This window comes from Nerophis lumbriciformis, linkage group LG33, assembly GCF_033978685.3.
Source record: "Nerophis lumbriciformis linkage group LG33, RoL_Nlum_v2.1, whole genome shotgun sequence".
Classification (NCBI taxonomy): domain Eukaryota; kingdom Metazoa; phylum Chordata; class Actinopteri; order Syngnathiformes; family Syngnathidae; genus Nerophis; species Nerophis lumbriciformis.
The window spans coordinates 26,360,246-26,380,000 of NC_084580.2; the positions used below are offsets into that span (position 1 = coordinate 26,360,246).

General features: G+C 40.8%; 1 protein-coding gene across 1 annotated transcript in view; it reads left to right on the forward strand.

Annotated features, from left to right (window-relative positions):
* Positions 1-202: 202 nt before the first annotated feature.
* Positions 203-19,755, forward strand: part of cntnap2b (contactin associated protein 2b) — a 52,777-nt gene continuing 33,224 nt past the window's right edge. Inside the window, exons 1-5 of the mRNA XM_061928970.2 lie at positions 203-511; positions 4,626-4,736; positions 4,918-5,111; positions 11,064-11,211; positions 15,250-15,453. Coding sequence (XP_061784954.1) covers positions 448-511; positions 4,626-4,736; positions 4,918-5,111; positions 11,064-11,211; positions 15,250-15,453 — 721 coding nt within the window. The 5' untranslated portion in view covers positions 203-447. The remainder of the gene's footprint in view (positions 512-4,625; positions 4,737-4,917; positions 5,112-11,063; positions 11,212-15,249; positions 15,454-19,755) is intronic.

Genomic DNA, 19,755 nt, shown 5'->3' on the forward strand with positions numbered 1-19,755 from the left:
TGTTTGAATGAAGGATTGTACCAACATGGCGGCGGCGGGGGAGTCCACGGCTGCAATAGTTGATTTATGCGCTATAAAACTCCTGTTTCACGGTAAAAAAAACAAAACAAAAAACAAAATATAACAACAATCCGTCTTTAATGTGTAAGAAGACTTAAAAAGACTGGACAATATTTTTCTTGATGTGTTTTAGTGAGAGTGACATGAATGTGAAGAGAGCGCGATGGTTTGATCCTGCTTGGCTGCTGAAGAAAGAAAGAAAGATGTTTGCTGAGTCAGCCGCGGAAGAAATCACTCACTAACTAACTACACCTCCTCTACTACTACACCCTAACTAACTAACTACACCTCTACTAACTACACCTTTAGAAGACCTTGTGTGCGGACTAACTCCACCTTTGTAGCAAAGAGCGTCTCAGAAGTCTGAAATCTTCTCTTTGTGTGAAGATGTCTGCCCTGCTCTTCATCCTCCTCTTCATCACCTGCCAGCATGCCTCGTCTGCTGCATCACGTGAGTCATAACATCAACATTTATACTCTACATCATCATCAAACATGTCTGCTGCATCACGTGAGTCACAACATCAACATTTATACTCAACATCATCATTTATACTCAAACATGTCTGCTGCATCACGTGAGTTCACAACATCAACATTTATACTCAACATCATCATCAAACATGTCTGCTGCATCACGTGAGTCACAACATCAACATTTATACTCAACATCATCATCAAACATGTCTGCTGCATCACGTGAGTCACAACATCAACATTTATACTCAACATCATCATCAAACATGTCTGCTGCATCACGTGAGTCATAACATCAACATTTATACTCAACATCATCATCAAACATGTCTGCTGCATCACGTGAGTCATAACATCAACATTTATACTCAACATCATCATTTATACTCAAACATGTCTGCTGCATCACGTGAGTTCACAACATCAACATTTATACTCAACATCATCATCAAACATGTCTGCTGCATCACGTGAGTCACAACATCAACATTTATACTCAACATCATCATCAAACATGTCTGCTGCATCACGTGAGTCATAACATCAACATTTATACTCAACATCATCATCAAACATGTCTGCTGCATCACGTGAGTCATAACATCAACATTTATACTCAACATCAACATGTCTGCTGCATCACGTGAGTCACAACATCAACATTTATACTCAACATCAAACATGTCTGCTGCATCACGTGAGTCACAACATCAACATTTATACTCAACATCATCATCAAACATGTCTGCTGCATCACATGAGTCACAACATCAACATTTATACTCAAACATGTCTGCTGCATCACGTGAGTCATAACATCAACATTTATACTCAACATCAACATCAAACATGTCTGCTGCATCACCTGAGTCATAACATCAACATTTATACACAACATCAAACATGTCTGCTGCATCACGTGAGTCATAACATCAACATTTATACTCAACATCATCATCAAACATGTCTGCTGCATCATGTGAGTCATAACATCAACATTTATACTCAAACATCAACATCAAACATGTCTGCTGCATCACGTGAGTCATAACATCAACATTTATACTCAACATCATCATCAAACATGTCTGCTGCATCACGTGAGTCATAACATCAACATTTATACTCAAACATCAACATCAAACATGTCTGCTGCATCACGTGAGGCACAACATCAACATTTATACTCAAACATGTCTGCTGCATCACGTGAGTCATAACATCAACATTTATACTCAACATCAACATCAAACATGTCTGCTGCATCACCTGAGTCATAACATCAACATTTATACACAACATCAAACATGTCTGCTGCATCACGTGAGTCATAACATCAACATTTATACTCCACATCATCATCAAACATGTCTGCTGCATCATGTGAGTCATAACATCAACATTTATACTCAAACATCAACATCAAACATGTCTGCTGCATCACGTGAGTCATAACATCAACATTTATACTCAACATCATCATCAAACATGTCTGCTGCATCATGTGAGTCATAACATCAACATTTATACTCAAACATCAACATCAAACATGTCTGCTGCATCACGTGAGTCATAACATCATCAACATCTTTATACTGAAACATCAACATCTTTATTATACTCAAACATCAACATCTTTATTATACTCAAACATCAACATCGTTATACTCAAACATCAACATCTTTATACTCAAACATCAACATCTTTATTATACTCAAACATCATCATCTTTATACTCAAACATCAACATCTTTGTACTCAAACATCAACATTAAACTACATCATCAATATCTTTATACTCAAACATCAACATCATCATCAAACATGTCTGCTGCATCACGTGAGTCATTAACATTAAACATCAACATCAAACAACATCAACATCTTTGTACTCAAACATCAACGTCTTTATACTCAAACATCAACATCTTTATACTCAAACATCAACATTTTTGTACTCAAACATCAACATCTTTATACTTAAACATCAACTTTTTTGTATCAAACAACATCTTTGTATCATGTATAGTCACGAATAAGCACGTATAATCACATATAATCACGTATAACCACATAATCACGTATAATAGTCACGAATAATCATGTATAATCATGTATAGTCATGCATAATCACGTATAATCATACATAACCACATAAATTCATGCATAGACATGAATAATCAAGCATAATCACGTATAGTCATGAATAATCATGCATAATCACATATAATCATGTATAGTCATGAATAATTATGCATAATCACGTATAATGATGCACAACCATGTATAATCATGCATAGTCACGAATAATCACGTATAATAATGTATAGACATGAATAATCATGCATAATCATGCATAATCACGTATAGTTACGAATAATAATGAATAATCATGCATAATCACGTATAATCATGAATAATCATGCATAATCACGTATTGAGTACCTTGAAGGTAGAAAAGCGCTATACAAGTACAACCCATTTATCATTTATTTATAATCATGTATAGTCACTTATAATCATGAATAATCACATATAATCATGTATGGTCACGCATAATCATGTATAATTACGTATAATCATGTATAATGTGTCATCATGTATAATCACGCATAATCATGTATAATCACGTATAATCATGAATAATCATGTATGGTCACGCATAATCATGTATAATTACGTATAACCATGTATAATGTGTAATCATGTATAATCACGCATAATCATGTATAATCACGTATAATCATGTATAATCGCGTATAATCATGAATAATCATGTATGGTCACGCATAATCATGTATAATTACGTATAATATGTATAATATGTAATCATGTATAATCACGCATAATCATGTATAATCACGCATAATCATGTATAATCATGTATAATCATGAATAATCATGTATAATCACGCATAATCATGTATAATCACGCATAATCATGTATAATCATATATAATCATGTATAATCACTTATAATCACGAATAATCATGTATAATCACACATAATGTATAATCACGCATAATCATGTATAATCACGCATAATAATGCACAACCACGTATAATCACATATAATAATGTATAGTCATGAATAATCATGCATAATCACGTATAGTTACGAATAATCATGTATAATCACGTATAATCATGAATAATCATGCATAATCACGTATAATCATGTATGGTCACGCATAATCATGTATAATTACGTATAATCATGTATAATGTGTAATCATGTATAATCACGCATAATCATGTATAATCATATACAATCATGTATAATCACGCATAATCATGTATAATCACGTATAATCATGTATAATCACATATAATCATGAATAATCATGTATAATCACATATAATCATGAATAATCATGTATAATCACGCGTAATCATGTATAATCATATATAATCATGTATAATCACGCATAATCATGTATAATCACGCATAATCATGAATAATCATGTATAATCACGCATAATCGCGTCAATAACACAGTATCTAATGAGCTGCTGATTAAAACTAGCAGTCATGCTAACTAAACATTTGATTGAAGGACAGACACACTATGATGACATCACACTATTGTCAGTTATTGATCTATTATTGATAGTTATTTTCAACACACATGTTTGGATGACATCCAATAAATGATCAGATCATACTAGTTAGCACTTTATTAACATTTATTCACATTTTAAATGATTAAATCATACTAGTTGGCACTTTATTAACATTTATCTACATTTTAATAGGTTAAATTATACTGGTTAGCATTTTATTAACGTTTTTAAATGATTAGATCATACTAGTTAGCACTTTATTAACATTTATTTACATTACAGGGGTCGCCCAGGAGGGGTCCCCACATCTGCGGTCCTCTCCAAGGTTTCTCATTGTCATCCCATTGGGTTGAGTTTTTCCTTGCCCTGATGTGGGATCTGAGCCCAGGATGTGGTTGTGGTTTGCGCAGCCCTTTGAGACACTTGTGATTTAGGGCTATATAAGTAAACATTGATGAATATGTAATATGTTGTGTACATGAATAGATGACAAACACACCTTGTTGTTGTTGTTGTTGTCAGGGCGCTGTGAGGACCGCCTGGCCACGCCCCTTCCCTACAGCTCCTTCAGCAGCTCCTCAGTGTTAGCACCAGACCACGGCGCTGGTTACGCCAAACTCAACCGGAACCAAGGTGAGGTATTTATTACTTTGACATCTTAGTCCACTCACTACTAGACACAACAGCTAGTCTTCTATTGTAGTCAGTTACATGCTCGGCTCTAGGCTACTAGGAACTAGACCTTGGGTGATTGGAGTCTTGAGCATGGTTGATGAGTTAGCGCCATCTCATGGATATCAAATTGTCAAAGCAGGCGCTGGAGGCTGGTCGCCCTCGGACACGGACCCTTACCTGTGGCTACAGGTGGACCTGGGCGCCAGGAAGCAGATCGTTGCCATAGCGACGCAGGGTCGATACGGCAGCTCGGACTGGACCGGCGGATATCAGCTGGTGTACAGCGACACCCAGAAGAACTGGAGGCCTTACCTGCAGGACGGAAACATCTGGGTGAGAAAGAACTATTAGAGTAAGAGTGAAAAAGGGAACATGTCCACACAGCAAACATCGCACACATGTGGCTCAACACGAAGGTGTAACATTGTCGCCCTCTGCTGGTCAAATCCAGCACATCACATCACAAAGTCAGAAATGTCAATAGTTTGTTGTCTAGTCGCTGGTAAAAGTCCAGTTTATTTAGATTATTTCAGGGTAGATAGCGCCATCTTCTTCTACTCACGCCCTGCTGCTTCATCCTGACACATATACTTGACTGTTGCCCCCTGTGGCTGGTGGAAGTACTGCATACATGATCCACCCTGTCTGGAACACTTTCAACAAGACCATGGAAAGCCTTGGCGGGACTAGACTAGATGTGACCAGTCTAAGTCTAAGACTCGATGTGACCAATCTAAGTCTAAGACTCGATGTGACCAATCTAAGTCTAAGACTAGATGTAACAATCTAAGTCCAAGACTAAACGTGACCAATCTAAGTCTAAGACTAGATGTGACCAATCTCAGTCTAAGACTAGATGTGACCATCCATCCATCCATCCATTTTCTTCCGCTTATCCGAGGTCGGGTCACGAAGGCAGCAGCCTGAGCATGGAAGCCCAGACTTTCCTCTCCCCAGCCCCTTCGTCCGGGTCCTCCCGGGGGATCCCGAGGCGTTCCCAGGCCAGCCGGGAGACATAGTCTTCCCAACGTGTCCTGGGTCTTCCCCGTGCCCTCGTGCCGGTCGGACGTGCCCTAAACACCTCCCTAGGGAGGCGTTCAGGTGGCATCCTGACCAGATGCCCGAACCACCTCACCTGGCTCCTCTCCATGTGGAGGAGCAGCGGCTTTACTTTGAGCTCCCCCCGGATGACAGAGCTTCTCACCCTATCTCTAAGGGAGAGCCCCGCCACTCGGCGGAGGAAACTCATTTGGGCCGCTTGTACCCGTGATCTTGTCCTTTCAGTCATAACCCAAAGCTCATGACCATAGGTGAGGATGGGAACGTAGATCGACCGGTAAATTGAGAGCTTTGCCTTCCGGCTCAGCTCCTTCTTTACCACAACGGATCGATACAGCGTCCGCATTACTGAAGACGCCGCACCGATCCGCCTGTCCATCTCACCATCCACTCTTCCCTCACTCGTGAACAAGACTCCCAGGTACTTGAACTCCTCCACTTGGGGAAAGATCTCCTCCCCAACCTGGAGATGGCACTCCACCCTTTCCCGAGCGAGAACCATGGACTCGGACTTGGAGGTGCTGATTCTCATGCCAGTCGCTTCACACTTGGCTGAGAACCGATCCAGTGAGAGCTGAAGATCCTGGCCAGTTGAAGCCATCAGGACCACATCATCTGCAAAAAGCAGAGACCTAATCCTGCAGCCACCAAACCAGATCCCCTCAACGCCTTGACTGTGCCTAGAAATTCTGTCCATAAAAGTTCAGAACAGAATGGGTGACAAAGGGCAGCCTTGGCGGAGTCCAACCCTCACTGGAAACGGGTCCGACTTACTGCCGGCAATGCGGACCCAGCTCTGACACTGATCATACAGGGAGCGGACAATCAGACAGTCCGATACCCCATACTCTATGAGCACTCCTCACAGGACTTCCCGGGGGACACGGTCAAATGCTTTCTCCAAGTCCACAGAGCACATGTAGACTGGTTGGGCAAACTCCCATGCACCCTCAAGGACCCTGCCGAGAGTATAGAGCTGGTCCACAGTTCCATGACCAGGACGAAAACCACACTGTTCCTCCTGAATCCGAGGTTCGACTATCCGGCGTAGCCTCCTCTCCAGTACACCTGAATAGACCTTACCAGGAAGGCTGAGGAATGTGATCCCATGATAGTTGGAACACACCCTCCGGTTCCCCTTCTTAAAGAGAGAAACAACCACCCCGGTCTGCCAATCCAGAGGTACCGCCCCCGATGTCCACACGATGTTGCAGAGTCTTGTCAACCAAGACAGCCCCACAGCATCCAGAGCCTTAAGGAACTCCGGACGGGTCTCATCCATCCCCAGGGCCTTGCCACCGAGGAGCTTTTTAACTACCTCAGCAACCTCAGCCCCAGAAATAGGAGAGTCCACCACAGATGCCCCAAGCACTGCTTCCTCATAAGAAGACGTGTTGGTGGGATTGAGGAGGTCTTCGAAGTATTCCCTCCACTGATCCACAACAGCCGCAGTAGAGATCAGCAGCACACCATCCTCACCATACACGGTGTTGACAGTGCACTGCTTCCCCCCCTGAGGCGGCGGATGGTGGTCCAGAATTGCTTCGAAGCCGTCCGGAAATCGTTTTCCATGGCTTCCCCAAACTCCTCCCATGTCCGAGTTTTTGCCTTCACGACCGCTGAAGCCGCACACCGCTGCCTGTCGGTACCTGTCCGCTGCCTTTGGAGTCAGGGTTAGGGTTAACCCTAACCCCATGAGCCAAAAGGACCCGATTGGACTCTTTCTTCAGCTTGACGGCATCCCTCACCGCTGGTGTCCGCGGGTTCTAGGGTTACCGCCACGACAGGCACCAACCACCTTGCGGCCACAGCTCCAATCAGCCGCCTCGACAATAGAGGCACGGAACATGGTCCACTCGGACTCAATGTCCAGCACCTCCCTCGTGACATGTTCAAAGTTCTTCTGGAGGTGGGAATTGAAACTCTCTCTGACAGGAGACTCAGCTAGGCGTTCCCAGCAGACCCTCACAATGCGTTTGGGCCTGCCAGGTCTGTCCGGCATCCTCCCCCACCATTGGAGCAAGCTCACCACCAGGTGGTGATCGGTAGAAAGCTCTGCCCATGTCCAAAACATGAGGCCGCAAATCCGATGACACAACTACAAAGTCAATCATGCAACTGCGGCCAAGGGTGTCCTGGTTCCAAGTGCACATATGGACACCCTTATGTTTGAATATTGAGTTTGTTATGGACAATCCGTGACGAGCACAAAAGTCCAATAACAAAGCACCACTCGGGTTCAGATCCGGGCGGCCATTCTTCCCAATCACGCCTCTCCAGGTTGCACTGTCGTTGCCAACATGAGCATTGAAGTCTCCCAGCAGAACGAGGGAATCACCCGAGGGAGCACTCTCCAGTACTCCTTCAAGAGAATCCAAAAAGAGTGGGTACTCTGAGATGCTGTTTGGTGCATAAGCACAAACAACAGTCAGGACCCGTCCCCCAACCCGAAGGCGAAGGGAAGCTACCCTCTCGTCTACTGGGTTAAAGTCCAACGTGCAGGCTCTGAGCCGGGGGCCAACAAGAATTGCTACCCCAGCCCGTCGCCTCTCATTGCTTGCAACGCCAGAGTGGAAGAAAGTCCAGCCCCTCTCGAGAGAACAGGCTCCAGAGCCCTTGCTGTGCGTCGAAGTGAGTCCAACTATATCTAGCTTATGTAGCCGAGGATCGGACCGCCAAGTGCCCTGCCTTCGGCCTCCGCCCAGCTCACATTGCACCCGACCTCTATGACCCTTCCCATGAGTGGTGAGCCCATTGGAGGGGGGACCCATGTTTTGCCTCTTCGGGCTGAGCCCGGCCGGGCCCCATGGGGACAGGCCCGGCCACCAGGCGCTCGCCATCATGCCCCACCTCTTGGCCTGGCTCCAGAGGGGATCCCCGGTGACCCGCGTCCGGGCGAGGGAAATCTAGGTCCTCGATTTGTACTTTTTATAAAGGTGTTTGAGCTGCTGTTTGTCTGAACCCTCACCTAGGATCTGTTTGTCTTGGGAGACCCTACCAGGGGGCATAGAAGCCCCCGGACAACATAGCTCCTAGGATCATTGGGACACGCAAACTCCTCTACCACGATAAGGTGGCAGCTCAGAAAGGATTGGAGATGTGACCAATCTAAGTCAAATACTAGATGTGACCAATCTAAGTCTAAGACTAGATGTGACCAATCTAAGTCCAAGACTAGATGTGACCAATCTAAGTCAAATACTAGATGTGACCAATCTAAGTCTAAGACTAGATGTGACCAATCTAAGTCTAAGACTAGATGTGACCAATCTAAGTCTAAGACTAGATGTGACCAATCTAAGTCTAAGACTAGATGTGACCAATCTAAGTCAAAGACTAGATGTGACCAATCTAAGTCTAAGACTAGATGTGACCAATCTAAGTCTAAGACTAGATGTGACCAATCTAAGTCTAAGACTAGATGTGACCAATCTAAGTCCAAGACTAGATGTGACCAATCTAAGTCAAATACTAGATGTGACCAATCTAAGTCTAAGACTAGATGTGACCAATCTAAGTCTAAGACTAGATGTGACCAATCTAAGTCTAAGACTAGATGTGACCAATCTAAGTCAAAGACTAGATGTGACCAATCTAAGTCTAAGACTAGATGTGACCAATCTAAGTCTAAGACTAGATGTGACCAATCTAAGTCTAAGACTAGATGTGACCAATCTAAGTCTAAGACTAGATGTGACCAATCTAAGTCTAAGACTAGATGTGAGCAATCTAAGTCTAAGACTAGATGTGACCAATCTAAGTCCAAGACTAGATGTGACCAATCTAAGTCTAAGACTAGATGTGACCAATCTAAGTCTAAGACTAGATGTGACCAATCTAAGTCTAAGACTAGATGTAACAATCTAAGTCTAAGACTAGATCTGACCAATCTAAGTCTAAGACTAGATGTGACCAATCTAAGTCTAAGACTAGATCTGACCAATCTAAGGCAGTAGTACTAGTGTAGTATTACAGTAGTAGTTGCAGTAAGTACTCAGTATTACAGTAGTACTAGTGTAGTATTACAGTAGTAGTTGCAGTAAGTACTCAGTATTACAGTAGTACTAGTGTAGTATTACAGTAGTATGTGTTGTTGCAGATGTTTGAGGGCAACATGAACAGTGAGGATGTAGTACTCGTGTAGTATTACAGTAGAACTAGTGTAGTATTACAGTAGTACTAGTGTAGTACTCGTGTAGTATTACAGTAGTATGTGTTGTTGCAGATGTTTGAGGGTAACGTGAACAGTGAGGATGTAGTACTAGTGTAGTATTACAGTAGTATGTGTTGTTGCAGATGTTTGAGGGCAACGTGAACAGTGAGGATGTAGTACTAGTGTAGTATTACAGTAGTACTAGTGTAGTATTACAGTAGTATGTGTTGTTGCAGATGTTTGAGGGCAACGTGAACAGTGAGGATGTAGTACTAGTGTAGTATTACAGTAGTACTAGTGTAGTATTACAGTAGTATGTGTTGTTGCAGATGTTTGAGGGTAACGTGAACAGTGAGGATGTAGTACTAGTGTAGTATTACAGTAGTACTAGTGTAGTATTACAGTAGTATGTGTTGTTGCAGATGTTTGAGGGTAACGTGAACAGTGAGGATGTAGTACTAGTGTAGTATTACAGTAGTACTAGTGTAGTATTACAGTAGTATGTGTTGTTGCAGATGTTTGAGGGTAACGTGAACAGTGAGGATGTAGTACTAGTGTAGTATTACAGTAGTACTAGTGTAGTATTACAGTAGTATGTGTTGTTGCAGATGTTTGAGGGCAACGTGAACAGTGAGGATGTAGTACTAGTGTAGTATTACAGTAGTACTAGTGTAGTATTACAGTAGTATGTGTTGTTGCAGATGTTTGAGGGTAACGTGAACAGTGAGGATGTAGTACTAGTGTAGTATTACAGTAGTACTAGTGTAGTATTACAGTAGTATGTGTTGTTGCAGATGTTTGAGGGCAACGTGAACAGTGAGGATGTAGTACTAGTGTAGTATTACAGTAGTACTCGTGTAGTATTACAGTAGTATGTGTTGTTGCAGATGTTTGAGGGCAACGTGAACAGTGAGGATGTAGTACTAGTGTAGTATTACAGTAGTACTAGTGTAGTATTACAGTAGTATGTGTTGTTGCAGATGTTTGAGGGTAACGTGAACAGTGAGGATGTAGTACTAGTGTAGTATTACAGTAGTACTAGTGTAGTATTACAGTAGTATGTGTTGTTGCAGATGTTTGAGGGCAACGTGAACAGTGAGGATGTAGTTCGCCATCAGCTGCAACACAACATCCTGGCTCGCTACGTCCGCTTAGTCCCCCGTCACAAGAGTCAGTCAGGACGTGTGGCTCTACGTCTGGAACTGTACGGCTGTTCCTACTGTAAGTCACTTCCTCTTCCTACTATAAGTCACTTCCTCTTCCTACTGTAGGTCTCTTCCTGTTTCTACTAAGTCTCTTCCTCTTCCTACTAAGTCTCTTCCTGTTCCTACTGTAAGTCACTTCCTCTTCCTACTATAAGTCACTTCCTCTTCCTACTGTAAGTCTCTTCCTGTTTCTACTAAGTCTCTTCCTGTTCCTACTAAGTCTCTTCCTGTTCCTACTGTAAGTCACTTCCTCTTCCTACTATAAGTCACTTCCTCTTCCTACTGTAAGTCTCTTCCTGTTTCTACTAAGTCTCTTCCTCTTCCTACTAAGTCTCTTCCTGTTCCTACTGTAAGTCACTTCCTCTTCCTACTATAAGTCACTTCCTCTTCCTACTGTAAGTCTCTTCCTGTTTCTACTAAGTCTCTTCCTGTTCCTACTAAGTCTCTCTTCCTCCTTCACTTCCTGTTCCTACTGTAAGTCACTTCCTCTTCCTACTGTAAGTCACTTCCTCTTCCTACTGTAGGTCTCTTCCTGTTTCTACTAAGTCTCTTCCTGTTCCTACTAAGTCTCTCTTCCTCCTTCACTTCCTGTTCCTACTGTAAGTCTCTTCCTCTTCCTACTGTAAGTCACTTCCTCTTCCTACTGTAAGTCTCTTCCTGTTTCTACTAAGTCTCTTCCTGTTCCTACTAAGTCTCTCTTCCTCCTTCACTTCCTGTTCCTACTGTAAGTCTCTTCCTCTTCCTACTGTAAGTCACTTCCTCTTCCTACTGTAAGTCTCTTCCTGTTCCTACTAAGTCTCTTCCTGTTCCTACTAAGTCTCTCTTCCTCCTTCACTTCCTGTTCCTACTGTAAGTCACTTCCTCTTCCTACTATAAGTCACTTCCTCTTCCTACTGTAAGTCTCTTCCTGTTTCTACTAAGTCTCTTCCTGTTCCTACTAAGTCTCTCTTCCTCCTTCACTTCCTGTTCCTACTGTAAGTCACTTCCTCTTCCTACTGTAAGTCACTTCCTCTTCCTACTGTAGGTCTCTTCCTGTTTCTACTAAGTCTCTTCCTGTTCCTACTAAGTCTCTCTTCCTCCTTCACTTCCTGTTCCTACTGTAAGTCTCTTCCTCTTCCTACTGTAAGTCACTTCCTCTTCCTACTGTAAGTCTCTTCCTGTTTCTACTAAGTCTCTTCCTGTTCCTACTAAGTCTCTCTTCCTCCTTCACTTCCTGTTCCTACTGTAAGTCTCTTCCTCTTCCTACTGTAAGTCACTTCCTCTTCCTACTGTAAGTCTCTTCCTGTTCCTACTAAGTCTCTTCCTGTTCCTACTAAGTCTCTCTTCCTCCTTCACTTCCTGTTCCTACTGTAAGTCTCTTCCTCTTCCTACTGTAAGTCACTTCCTCTTCCTACTGTAAGTTTCTTCCTGTTCCTACGAAGTATTTTCCTGTTCCTACTAAGTCTCTCTTCCTCCTTCACTTCCTGTTCCTACTGTAAGTCTCTTCGTCTTCCTGTTCCTACTGTAAGTCACTTCTTCCTACTATAAGTCACTTCCTGTTCCTGTTCCTACTGTAAGTCACTTCCTGTTCCTGTTCCTACTGTAAGTCTCTCCCTCTTCCTACAATAAGTCACTTCCTCTTTCTACTGTAAGTCTCTTCCTGTTTCTACTAAGTCTCTTCCTGTTCCTACTAAGTCTCTCTTCCTCCTTCACTTCCTGTTCCTACTGTAAGTCACTTCCTCTTCCTACTATAAGTCACTTCCTCTTCCTACTGTAAGTCTCTTCCTGTTCCTACTAAGTCTCTTCCTGTTCCCTACTAAGTCTCTCTTCCTCCTTCACTTCCTGTTCCTACTGTAAGTCTCTTCCTGTTCCTACTGTAAGTCACTTCCTCTTCCTACTGTAAGTCTCTTCCTGTTCCTACTAAGTCTCTTCCTGTTCCTACTAAGTCTCTCTTCCTCCTTCACTTCCTGTTCCTACTGTAAGTCTCTTCCTGTTCCTACTAAGTCTCTTCCTGTTCCTACTAAGTCTCTCTTCCTCCTTCACTTCCTGTTCCTACTGTAAGTCTCTCTTCCTTCTTCACTTCCTGTTCTTAATAAGTCTCTCTTCCTTCTTCACTTCCTGTTCTTAATAAGTCTCTCTTTCTTCTTCACTTCCTGTTCCTACTGTAAGTCTCTTCCTTCTTCACTTCCTGTTCCTACTAAGTCTCTCTTCCTTCTTCACTTCCTGTTCCTACTGTAAGTCTCTTCCTGTTCCTACTGTAAGTCTCTTCCTTCTTCACTTCCTGTTCCTACTGTAAGTCTCTTCCTTGACAAGATTGGCAATAAAAGTTAAAAATGACAAGATTGGCAATACAAGTTAAAAGTCACAAGATTGGCAATAAAAGTAAAAAATCACAAGATTGGCAATAAAAGTAAAAAATCACAAGATTGGCAATAAAAGCAAAAAAATCACAAGATTGGCAATAAAACTTCAAAATCACTAGATTGGCAATAAAAGTAAAAAATCACAAGATTGGCAATAAAAGTAAAAAAATCACAAGATTGGTAATAAAAGCAAAAAATCACAAGATTGGCAATAAACGTAAAAAATCACTACAGTGGCAATACAAGTAAAAAAATCACAAGATTGGCAATAAAAGTAAAAAATCACAAGATTGGCAATAAAAGTTCAAAATCACTAGATTGGCAATAAAAGTAAAAAATCACAAGATTGGCAATAAAAGTAAAAAAATCACAAGATTGGTAATAAAAGCAAAAAATCACAAGATTGGCAAAAATTTAAAAAATCACTACAGTGGCAATACAAGTAAAAAAAATCACAAGATTGGCAATAAAAGTAAAAAATCACAAGATTGGCAATAAAAGTTCAAAATCACTAGATTGGCAATAAAAGTAAAAAATCACAAGATTGGCAATAAAAGTAAAAAATCACAAAATTGGCAATAGAAGCAAAAAATCACAAGATTGGCAATAAAAGTAAAAAAATCACAAGATTGGCAATAAAAGTAAAACATCACTACAGTGGCAATAAAAGTAAAAAATCACTACAGTGGCAATACAAGTAAAAAATCACAAGATTGGCAATAAAAGTAAAAAATCACAAGATTGGCAATAAAAGTAAAAAATCACAAGATTGGCAATAAAAGTAAAAAAATCACTAGATTGGCAATAAAAGTAAAAAATCACAAGATTGGCAATAAAAGTAAAAAATCACTAGATTGGCAATAAAGTGATAAAAGCAAAAAAAAACCAAGATTGGCAATAAAACTAAAACATCACTACAGTGGCAATAAAAGTGAAAAATCTCAAGATTGGCAATAAAAGTAAAAAATCACAAGATTGGCAATAAAAGTAAAAAATCACAAGATTGGCAATAAAAGTAAAAAATCACTACAGTGGCAATACAAGTAAAAAATCACAAGATTGGCAATAAAAGTAAAAAAATCACAAGATTGGCAATAAAAGTTAAAAATCACTAGATTGGCAATAAAAGTAAAAAATCACAAGATTGGCAATAAAAGTAAAAAATAACTAGATTGGCAATAAAGTGATAAAAGTAAAAAAATCACAAGATTGGCAATACACGTAAAAAATCACAAGATTGGCAATAAAAGTAAAAAATCACAAGATTGGCAATAAACGTAAAAAATCACAAGATTGGCAATAAAAGTAAAAAAATAACTAGATTGGCAATAAAGCGATAAAAGCAAAAAAATCACAAGATTGGCAATAAAAGTAAAAAATCACTACAGTGGCAATACAAGTAAAAAAATCACAATATTGGCAATAAAAGTAAAAAATCACTACAGTGGCAAAACAAGTAAAAAAATCACAAGATTGGCAATAAAAGTAAAAAATCACAAGATTGGCAATAAAAGTAAAAAATCACAAGATTGGCAATAAAAGTTCAAAATCACAAGATTGGCAATAAAAGTTCAAAATCACAAGATTGGCAATAAAAGTTCAAAATCACAAGATTGGCAATAAAAGTTGAAAATCACAAGATTGTTGAAAATAGCGTGGGACGATGCAGTTTTGACGTCCAAAAGCCTAAAAGAGGAGTCCATCCCTGGCAGGGTCTGACGTGCTGAGTTTCGACGGCCACGGCGTCATCTCCCACCGCTTCAGAAGCAAGAAGATGAAGCTGGTCAAGGACGTCGTGGCGCTGAAGTTTCGAACCACAGCCGGCGACGGCGTGCTGCTGCACGGCGAAGGACAGCAAGGCGATTACATCTCCTTGGAGCTCCGCAGGGCCAGACTGCAGCTCAGCATCAACCTGGGTAGGTTCCTTCAATCTCTATTCAGCCTTTACACAACAATCAAAAGATTGATCATCAGTAAGTTTGATTGGACAATCCTAATAAGATGACGAGAAAAGCCAAACTGAAATGCTAACAGTTAGCATGCTATTCCGAGTAACAAAATATATGACGTTTAGCTCGCTGTACACCTGCAAAATAAGCAAAACACACTAAAGTTAGCATGCTAACAGTTAGCAAGCGTAAAATACTTATTTCGTTTGACTCGGAGGTGTTCCCTGGTTAATCACAGGGGTTACATTGATGTGTACACCTGGAAAAAACATTCAAAGCTAACATGCTAGTGTCCGCATGCTAATATGCTAACGTTAGCAAGGAGCATTGTGACTTTGGAAGGGTTTGAATCGGTTGAGAACTATTGACATAGTAACAATTTTTTGTAAAGAAAAAGGGTTATGGAAAAGTGGAATACCGTATTTTCCGCACTATAAGGCGCACCTAAAAACCACAATTTTTCTCAAAAGCTGACAGTGCGCCTAATAACCCGGTGCGCTTTATTACGATTCATTTTCATAAAGTTTCGGTCTCGCAACTTCGGTAAACAGCCGCCATCTTTTTTCCCGGTAGAACAGGAAGCGCTTCTTCTTCTACGCAAGCAACCGCCAAGGAAAGCACTCGCCCCCATAGAACAGGAAGCGCTTCACCCGCCCCCATAGAACAGGAAGCGCTTCACCCGCCCCCGGAAGAAGAAGAAAAAACGCGCGGATATCACCGTACGTTTCATTTCCTGTTTACATCTGTAAAGACCACAAAATGGCTCCTACTAAACGATCCGGGTCATAAAAAGACGCAATCTCTCCATCCGCACACGGATTACTACCGTATTTCACAGCAACTGAACCGCACTGTGGAACGGGAGCACGTACGGTGAATATTCGCTCCACAGGGAATGAGAAGTCATCCTTCACTGTGGTTCTAGCTTGCCATGCTAACTTCCACTCATGGTGATATTCAAAAGGAAGACCTTGCCAAAAGAGACCTTTCCAGCCGGCGTCATCATAAAAGCTAACTCGAAGGGATGGATGGATGAAGAAAAGATGAGCGAGTGGTTAAGGGAAGTTTACGCGAAGCGGCCGGGTGGCTTTTTTCACGCTGCTCCGTCCATGTTGATATATGACTCTATGCGCGCCCACATCACAGATGGTGTCAAAAAACAAGTGAAGCACACAAATACAACACTCGCCGTCATTCCGGGTGGATTAACCAAAGAACTCCAACCGCTGGATATTGGTGTCAACAGGGCATTCAAATCACGACTGCGAACTGCGTGGGAAAAATGGATGACCGAAGGCGAACACACCTTCACTAAGACGGGCAGACAACGCCGGACAACATACGCCAACATCTGCCAGTGGATTGTAAATGCCTGGGCAGATATTTCGGTCACAACTGTGGTCCGAGCTTTCCGGAAGGCAGGATTCACAGAACTGCTGCACAACAACAGCGACACTGAATCCGATGATTTCGAAGAGACGGAGCCCGCCATTTTGGAAGCCACGCTAGCGCAACTTTTCAATTCGGACACCGAAGACGAAGAATTCGAAGGATTTACCGGTACGAATGAAGAATAACTTCAGAAAGTGAGCGCTATGTTTATTTTGTGTGTTGTGTGTTGTGACATTAACGTTCGAGCAACATTACCGGTATGTTGCTATTGCTCTACACCATTTTGAATTTTACTATGTTTGTGATTGCACATTTGTACATTTTGGGACAGAGTTGTTAGAACGCTGGTTTTCAATATATTATTAAAGTTTGACTGAACTATCTGACTGTTTTTTTGACATTCACTTTAGCGCAGCGTTTTTTTGACATTCACTTTAGCGCAGCGTAGGCGCGGCTTTTAGTCCGGGGCGGCTTATTGGTGGACAAAATTATGAAATATGTAATTCATAGAAGGTGCGGCTAATAATCCGGTGCGCCTTATAGTGCGGAAAATACGGTATCCTAAAAAAATTTGGGGGACGTAAAAAAGTTAGCATGCTAACAGTTAGCAAGCGTGAAATAACCAAAATATTTGACTCGGACGTGCTCCCTGGTTAATTACAGGGGTTACATGTATGTATACACCTGGAAATAATTAGCTAAAAAGCTAACAGGCAAATATCAGGATGTTAGCATGCTAACGTTAGCGTGCTAAGAATTATCAAGGAGCATTGTGACTTTGGAAGGGTTTGAATCGGTTGAGAACTATTGACATAGTAACAATGTTTTGTAGAGAAAAAGGGTTATGGGAAAGTGGAATATCCTAAAAAATTTTGGGGGACGTAAAAAAGTTAGCATGCTAACAGTTAGCAAGCGTAAAATAACCAAAATATTTGACTCTGAGGTGTTCCCTGGTTAATTACAGGGGTTACATGTATGTATTACACCTGGAAATAATTAGCTAAAAAGCTAACAGGCAAATATCAGGATGTTAGCATGCTAACGTTAGCATGCTAAGAATTGACTAACATTATCAAGGAGCATTGTGACTTTGGAGCGGTTTGAATCGGTTGAGAACTGTTGGGATAGTAACAATTTTTTGTAGCGAAAAAGGGTTATGGAAAAGTGGAATATCCTGAATTTTTTTGGAGACGTAAACAAGTTAGCATGCTAACAGTTAGCAAGCGTGAAATAACAAAAATATTTGACTCAAAGGTGTTCCCTGGTTAATCACGAGGTTACATGTATGTATGCACCTGGAAATAATAAGCTAAAAAGCTATCAGGCAAATATCAGGATGTTAGCATGCTAACGTTAGCATGCTAAGAATTGACTAACATTATCAAGGAGCATTGTGACTTTGGAAGGGTTTGAATCGGTTGAGAACTTTTGACATGTAACAATGTTTTGTAGAGAAAAAGGGTTATGGAAAAGTGGAATATCGGGAAATTTTTGGGGGACGTAAAAAAGTTAGCATGCTAACAGTTAGCAAGCGTGAAATAACCAAAATATTTGACTCTGAGGTGTTCCCTGGTTAATTACAGGGGTTACATGTATGTATACACCTATAAAAAAACATAGTTAAAAAGCTAACATGCTAGTATCTACATGCTAACGTTAGCATGTTAAAAATTGACTAACATCAAGGAGCATTGTGACTTTGGAGCGGTTTGAATCGGTTGAGAAATATTGACATAGTAACAATTTTTATCAGAGAAAAAGGGTTATGGAAAAGTGGAATATCCGGAAATTTTGGGGGGACGTAAAAAAGTTAGCATGCTAACAGTTAGCAAGCGTGAAATAACAAAAATATTTGACTCGGAGGTGTTCCCTGGTTAATCACGGGGTTACATGTATGTATACACCTGGAAATAATAAGCTAAAAAGCTAACAGGCAAATATCAGGATGCTAGCATGCTAACGTTAGCATGCTAAGAATTGACTAACATTATCAAGGAGCATTGTGACTTTGGAAGGGTTTGAATCGGTTGAGAACTGTTGACATAGTAACAATGTTTTGGAGAGAAAAAGGGTTATGGAAAAGTGGAATATCTGGACATTTTTGGGGGACGTAAAAAAGTTAGCATGCTAACAGTTAGCAAATCAAATCAAATCAAATCAACAAGCGTGAAATAACAAAAATATTTGACTTTGAGGTGTTCTCTGGTTAATTACAGGGGTTACATGTATGTATACACCTATAAAAAAACATAGTTAAAAAGCTAACATGCTAGTATCTACATGCTAACATTAGCATGTTAAAAATTAACTAACATTATCAAGGAGCATTGTGACTTTGGAAGGGTTTGAATCGGTTGTGAACTGTTGGGATAGTAACAATTTTTTGTAGCGAAAAAGGGTTATGGAAAAGTGGAATATCCTGAATTTTTTTTGGAGACGTAAAAAAGTTAGCATGCTAACAGTTAGCAAGCGTGAAATAACAAAAATATTTGACTCGGAGGTGTTCCCTGGTTAATCACGGGGTTACATGTATGTATACACCTGGAAATAATAAGCTAAAAAGCTAACAGGCAAATATCAGGATGTTAGCATGCTAACGTTAGCATGCTAAGAATTGACTAACATTATCAAGGAGCATTGTGACTTTGGAAGGGTTTGAATCGGTTGACAACTGTTGACATAGTAACAATGTTTTGGAGAGAAAAAGGGTTATGGAAAAGTGGAATATCTGGAAATTTTTGGGGGACGTAAAAAAGTTAGCATGCTAACAGTTAGCAAGCGTGAAATAACCAAAATATTTGACTCTGAGGTGTTCCCTGGTTAATTACAGGGGTTACATGTATGTATACACCTATAAAAAAACATAGTTAAAAAGCT